At 46.6% G+C, this 7102-nt stretch overlaps 1 protein-coding gene across 1 annotated transcript; it reads right to left on the bottom strand.

The window, feature by feature from the left end:
• Nucleotides 1-489: 489 nt before the first annotated feature.
• Nucleotides 490-1452, bottom strand: LOC110544940 (olfactory receptor 13C7-like). The gene has a single exon (XM_021630715.2). The coding sequence runs from the start codon at nucleotides 1450-1452 to the stop codon at nucleotides 490-492; it is 963 nt and encodes a 320-aa protein (XP_021486390.2).
• Between the last annotated feature and the right edge of the window lie 5650 nt (nucleotides 1453-7102).

Raw genomic sequence — 7102 nt, 5'->3', positions numbered from 1 at the left:
GTTGGCATTTAATTGGGGTTGTTGCCATGCCCTGTTCAGACTGCCATGAAGGGTATGCATGGGCTTTGTGCCTAAAGGGAAAAGCAAAATCACACAGCAGGGAATCGAGATCACACTGGTTTGGCCCACTTAAACAACAGCACACCCCTGAGCCCCTGAAGCTGTGGGCACAATTTCAGACATCACAAGATGTGTCTTTCTTTTCCTGAAATAGAGTAGGAATCTGCTTAGAACGGTTAATTCCAGCTTGTGCAGGAGAAAAATGAGATATGCCCCCTCTTTAGCCCCACACAATTTCCATTCTTCAAGGCACACAACCTGCATGTGTTATGTTTCATCGTTCTAAGTGTGTTCCATTCTCCATTACATGTGAAATACCATTTTCAGATAGTCAGTTTTCATATTCAGAAACATGTCATTTATGAAATTCATGGATGAGTACAGCTAAGGAGCACAGAGCTATGGGAATATGTCTGTCCTCCAACCACACTAGGTGAAGCATTTCTTGAGTAACACCACCAGGTTCCTTAGAGCAGCCTTCACATCCTTGTTCCTCAGGCTGTAGATGATGGGGTTCAACATGGGGGTCACCACCCCATAGAAGAGGGAGATGAGCTTGTCTGCAAGGTCCTGCTTGTCTGCCCCCAGTGGGTCCTTGGACTTGGGCTTCCCATACATGAAGAGGATGGTGCCATAGAAGATGACCGCCACAGTGAGGTGAGCAGAGCATGTGGAGAAGGCCTTCTTCCTGCCCTCAGCTGAGGGGATCCTCAGGATGGTGGTGAGGATGAAGATGTAGGAGACAAAGATGAAGAGGACTGGGACTCCCAGATAGATCATATTTGTCACTGCCATGATGATGGCATTGATGGAGATGTCAGCACAGGCCAGTTTCAGAACAGCAAGGATCTCACAGGCAAAGTGATTAATGACATTATCCCCACAGAAGGGAAGCTTCATTACAAGGGATATTTGAACCATAGAGACAGCAATTCCGGCTGCCCAGGAGTTGGCAGCCATGGGCACATAGGCAGCCTTGCTCATGACCACAGGGTATCTAAGGGGGTTGCAGATGGCCACATAACGATCAAACGCCATCATGCCCAGGAGCACACACTCTGTGGATCCCATACTGTAGGAGAGGAACATCTGCACAGCACAGCCTGAAAAGGAGATGGTCTTCCTGGGAGTCAGGAGGCTGTCCAAAATGAGGGGGACGGAGGAGGTGGTGTAGCAGATGTCCAGGAAGGAGAGGTTGCCCAGGAAGAAGTACATGGGTGTGTGCAGGTGGGGGTCGAGGATGGTCACCAGGATGAGGACCCCATTGCCCAGCAGGATCACCAGGTACATCAGCAGGATGAGCACAAAGAAGGTTTTCTCCAGCTTTGGGTGGGCAGAGAGGCCCAGGAGAATGAAGCCTGTCACGGGAGAGGTCTGGTTGTCACTTTCCATGCTGCATCTCCTCTCTCAGCTGAAGGAAGTCCTTAGCTCTAAGGCCAACATTCTTTGCTTTGCATAGGGCCAAGCATTAGGCCTGCAGCACCAGTTTGGTGGAGTGATTAAAAGGCCGTTCTGAAAGCACACAGCAAGAAAAAGAGCAACATAAGGAATATCAAAACTGTGAGCTAAAGGCAGCCAACTTACAAATCTGATTAACTTAAAGCATTTGATCAATAAAATGACACACAAAGCATTCATTTTGTTCATGTTGGGTCCTTTATGACAATTCACCACGTATTCAGACTAAATTACTTTCATTTTCCCTTTACTTTGTGCCAGACGGTAGACATACAAGTTGTGAATCCTTAAAACTTTTTCCTTTTTTTCCTTTCTTCCTTCCTTCCTCCCTCATTTCCTAAGACTTCATTCTGTCCCTCATTGCTTCCTTCTTCCCTCCCTCTCTCCCTCCCGTCCATTCCTCCCTCCCTTCCTCCCTTGCTCCCTTCTTCCCCTCCCTCTTTCCCTCCCTCCCTCTCTCCCTCCTTCCTTCCTACCTTCCTTCCTTCCTTCCTTCCTTCCTTCCTTCCTTCCTGTCTTTGTGGTTTTTGGATGTCTGTTTTGCTTTCCTTGGTAGTTCTCAGTATCACTCTGGCTTAAACTCATGGCACTCCTCCTACCTCATCCTCTTGAGGGCTGAGGTTACAGGTGTGAGCCACCACACCTGCTAAAGCCATTGTTTAGGTCCAGAGCCTTCTCAGAGAGAACACCCTCTGTTACTATGCACATGGTTCTCACAGCACCAGGCCCAGGGCCGTCTGCCATCCATTCACCTGCCCATCCATTCACCCTCCATTAATTTATCCAGTATGTCTCAATATCCAACCCCAAACATACTTGATCAGACTGTATGTAACAGTTTCTAAGGGGATCATAAAGACTTATAGTCTGGGCTTAAGTGGGCTCACTGCCAGCAGAGAGTGAAAGCTGAGTGATTCAGCAGGGGCATTAATGGGAACAGGGCTCAGAGAAACAGTCCATGAGGTACAAAGTTCTGCTGAGCCCTTAAGGAAGAGGAAAAGTTAGATTTAGGGAGATAAAATAAAGGGGGGTATTTTCCTACATGACTTTATACTCTTGGAATTCTGACATTTCCCTAATAGTTTGAAAATCTTGTATTTCTTGAAGATAAACCAAAAGGTGACCCTGGAAATCCATAATGGCCCACAATTTCTGGGAATCTAGATACACACACACACACACACACACACATTTTAGACTGGTGTGTGTGTGTGTGTGTGTGTGTGTGTGTGATTCTGTTAGGTTTCCTTTCTTCTGGGTGGGCATCCGCACAGGCCTCCGTGGACACTCAGTGTGTCCCCCAGACTTCTACTGCAACACTGACTCTGCCTCCCAGGCATCTAGTCAGCCTTCTCTCCCATGGTAGATCTTCCCCGGACAAGCACTGGCACACTGCCTTCCAGTTCTTTCTCAACTTCTTTTGGCTGTGGAAGAGCTCACTACGTTCTCAAACAGCCTGCTCTGTGTTTGCAGAGCTCTGGGACATCAGGAGATTCTCCATACGGCAGGAGCAGCATCCTTCCAGGGTTCTCTCACCCTTATGCCAGTGTCTATCTCCTCCTTAAACTGCCTGCGCTTGTGGAAGGTCGTGAATTTGGACCATCTCAGCTACAGGCCATTCTCTCAAGCTGGGTGAGCCCAGGAACTCAGACTAACAGACCTGATAAGTCTCTTGACATCCAAACTTCTCAGACCCAAGAGGGGTCCAGCCTTCCCCCACCCCCTGTTTTGGTGATGCATTTATTCCCTTCTCAAGCCTACCTCTGTGGACACTCAGGTCAGACCCTAGGAATGCCCATAGCTAATGAAAGGTTGGGATTGGCTTTTACAGGAATCCTTACTTACCTTAATCAGAAACCTACTGAGAAGAGGTACCTGCCCTAAGGAAGTTCCAGGCCAGAAATAGTAGCAGCAGCTTAAGGGGTCCAGGCTGAGCTGCCACCTCTGGTTTGAAGAAAAGCCTCAAAGTTCTCAAAGTTCATTCTTCCCACTTGGTCTCCGTTCTACTTCAGCGCTATCTCCGAATGAGCACCAGTACACAGGGACGTAGATTTGAAACCATCAGCATACCTGGGGCTCCTGCTGTCCCTCGTGTGATTAAAAGTTTAGAAGGGAAACAGTCGGGAAACTTCTTATTCCCTTGGGACAATGTCCCCAACATCCAATTACACTGATGCGCTCCAGGCACTGTCTCTCCCTCCCCCCACTGCTCCTGCTGGAAACTCCCACTCTTGTTGAGGGACTCAAGGTTGTCATGTCCATACCTTGCTTGAATTTCTGCGAACTGCAGTATGGCTAATGCCTTTGAGAAGAAGTTAGGAGCCAGTCTCCGCCAGTCCTGGCCTGGAGAGGAGTTAGGTTTCACTGTCTTGGTTAAGTGTAACCTTGAGAGGCAGCACACCAGAAGCAGTGTGCCAGTCTCAGATCCTAAGGAGAGGGCACTGGACCTTATGGCCCAACAGGAAGAGAGAAGCCATCTGGAGGCCTGTGTGCCTTTCTAATGGAGAGCAAGAGACACAGAGTAAGGGGCCCATGGGCCAGAGCCTCATTCATTGGAGTCTGGATCATTTCCAAGCAAGAGTCCCCTGAGAGGTTCTAATGGGTGGGTCTAGACCTAGCAGGGCACATATTCTATGCAGTCACATCCCTGTGTCATGTCTGCAAAGTCCATGCAGGATGTGGAGCCCAGGAGGTGAATCAAGCAGGCTGTCTGTCTGTGGGCCACAGTGAGGCTGTCCCTAGAAGACTGTGTTAAGGGAGATATCAAGAAGGCGGCAGAGGAGTAGAAATTACTTGAAGGTGGTCTAAGCTGTGCTTCTGGTAAGGAGGTCAGACCTATGCTGAGAACAGACACAGAGGAAGCACAAAATGATGTGTTTAGGTTCCTAGTTATTGCTAAGCAGTGTTGCACTGCATGACAAGGCAGGTTCTTCTGCCCTCCTCCTTGCTGACATCATTTTGAGTCACTGTGAATGAAGCCATTGGTGACTCTCACACACAAGTGTTTCGCATCCACTTCTTTCTTGGCCAAACATCTGAGGACCCGTGTGCTGGATCGCACCACAGAGATACACTTGGTTTTCCTAAGAAACCGGCAGATCCTTTACAAAGGTGACACACCCCTGAGGGTTCCCATTGCACCACAGTCTTGCCAACAGTTAGTGTGGTCAGTCTTTCACTTTTAGCTACCCCGGCAGGTGTAGTGGTAACTTGCCGAGGCTTTAATTTGCGTTTCTGGTCACTCATGTTCTTCCTTTGGAGAGTACCCACTCAGACCTTTATGTCCATCGTTCTCAGTTACATTGCTTAAAAAACATGTTGAGTTCTTTACGTGTTTTGCAACCTGACCTTCTTCAGATATGTGAGCTGTACACATCCTGTCAGCTCGTGGCTTACACATTTGTTTTGACCTCTGGGATTGCTGTGTCTGGGCTGGTCTGGAAGCCTTGATGCTCCTGCCTCAGCATCCCATCATGCCTGATGGGTACATTCATTTTCGTCATCGTGTCTTCTGCTGAACAGATGTTTTATATTTTGGTCAACTCTGTTGCTGTTTTTAGTCATTTCTTTTCATATATTCTCTTAGAAAAGTTTGCTCGTCCCTCTTCATGACGATATTTTCCTGTTTGAAAAGAACTTTGTAGCTTTAGCTATGGCTTAGATTTGTGATCCACAGTGAATTAACTTTCTGTATGATGTGAGTTAGGAAACTATGATTATTTCTCCATATGCAGGTCTAGGCATTTCGGCAACATTTATTTTTTTTCTTAGCATTTAAAGATGTTTTAAAATTAGTGTACAGGCCAGGTGTGATGGCTCCCATCCTTAATCCCAGCACTCGCGAGGCAGTGATAGAAGAATCTCTGCCAGCCTAGTCTACACAGTGAGACTCAAGCCAGCCAAGGTTACACAGTGAAGCCCTGTCTACCAACTACCATTAGATAATTACATATTATTAGATACCAATTATTAGACATGGTTATGCCATTCACAAACAAAATGTTATTGTAGATTCTGCTCCCCTTATCTTTTTCACTGCTCTGCTACCTCTGTCCCTGTAACCTTTTTGCCCCGTCGTCTCTAGTCCTCTCGCATGTCCCATGTGTCCTTTTGCTCAGCTTCAACCTTCCTCATCAGCTATTTTCACCGACTTTTTACTCTAGCAGTTTCAGAGTTCCAAGTCTTCTGTTACAGTCTTTGCTCTGTCCCAGGTTCATATTTGTACTGTGTAAGGAATAAGGGTTCAGTTCATTGTTCTGCCTGCAGATATCCACTTTTCTTAGCATCACTTGTTGAAGATGTTGTCTTTTGTTCCCAATGTGTATTTTTGAACCTTTGTAAAAAACAAACAAACAAACAAAGAAACAAGCAAGCAGGTGGCTATGTATGGCTGTGGCTGTGTGGGCTTACATATAAATTTTTGATTCCATTCCATTGATCTGTGTCTGTTTAGTACCAGTACTATGCTGCTTTTATTGTCATGGGTCTGTATCATTAGGTTTGATACTGTCTCCAGCAGTATTCTCTTTGCTCCGGATTGCTTTGGTGGGAGGGAGGGGTGTCCTTTTGTGCTTTCATATGAGTTTGTACTGGCTGGTTTTATGCCAACCTGACACAAGCTAGAGTCATCAGAGGGAAGGAAGCCTTAATAGAGAACATGCCTCTATAATATCAGGCTGTAGGCAAGCTTGCAGGGCATTTTCTTCATTAGAGATTCATGGGGAAAGGCCCAGCCTATTGTGGGTGGTGCCATCCCTGGGCTGGTGGTTCTGGGTTCTATTAGAAAGTAGGCTGATAAGGCTCCCCCCTCTCTCAGGGGGAGGTGATCAATAAGAGACAGTCCATGTTCCCCTTACTAGGGAACCCACTAGGAGACTTGACCTGCCATGGGCTACATCTGTGCAGGGGTTCTAGGTTACCTCCATGCATGGTCCTTGTTTGGCATATCAGTCTCAGAAAAGATCCCTGGGCCCAGACTTTTTGGCTCTGTTGTTCTCCTTGTGGAGCTCCTGTCCTGATGAGAACTGATAGGCTAGAGCAGATGGAAGGGGAGTAGGACCTCCCCTATCAGCATGGGAGGACATGAGGGAGGGAAGGTAGGATTGGGAGGGAATGACGGAGGGGGATTCAGCTGGGATACAAAGTGAATAAACTGTAATTATTATAAAAATAAAAAGAATGTAAGTTAAAAAACTTTGTTTTTCAGGGTAGAATTTTGCCTTTTGTTTTATGAGATTAAAATAAAATTGCACCTATCCCCATTCATTTTCTTCCAACCCTTTCTGCAATTTACTTGATACTCTGTTGAAACCAACGGTAAAACACAACAGTAAGATAATCTGAAAAAAAAGAAAAAGGAAAAAAGAAAGAAAGAGAGCAGGCCGAGCAAGCCACAGAGAGCAAGCCAGTCAGCAGCATCCTCCATGGCCTCTGCATTAGCTCCTGCCTCCAGGTTCCTGCCCTGCTTGAATTTTTACTCTCAGAGCTTTTGATAATGAACTGTTAACTGTGGCTGAAAACAGAACAAAACAAACAAAAGAAAAACCCTTCTTTTCCTCTGCAAGTTGCTCTCATCATGGTGTTT

This window comes from Meriones unguiculatus, chromosome 1 (assembly GCF_030254825.1).
Source record: "Meriones unguiculatus strain TT.TT164.6M chromosome 1, Bangor_MerUng_6.1, whole genome shotgun sequence".
NCBI classification, from domain to species: Eukaryota; Metazoa; Chordata; class Mammalia; order Rodentia; family Muridae; genus Meriones; species Meriones unguiculatus.
The sequence above is the reverse complement of the archived record's forward strand: the minus strand, read 5'-3'. Positions and strand labels throughout refer to the sequence as shown.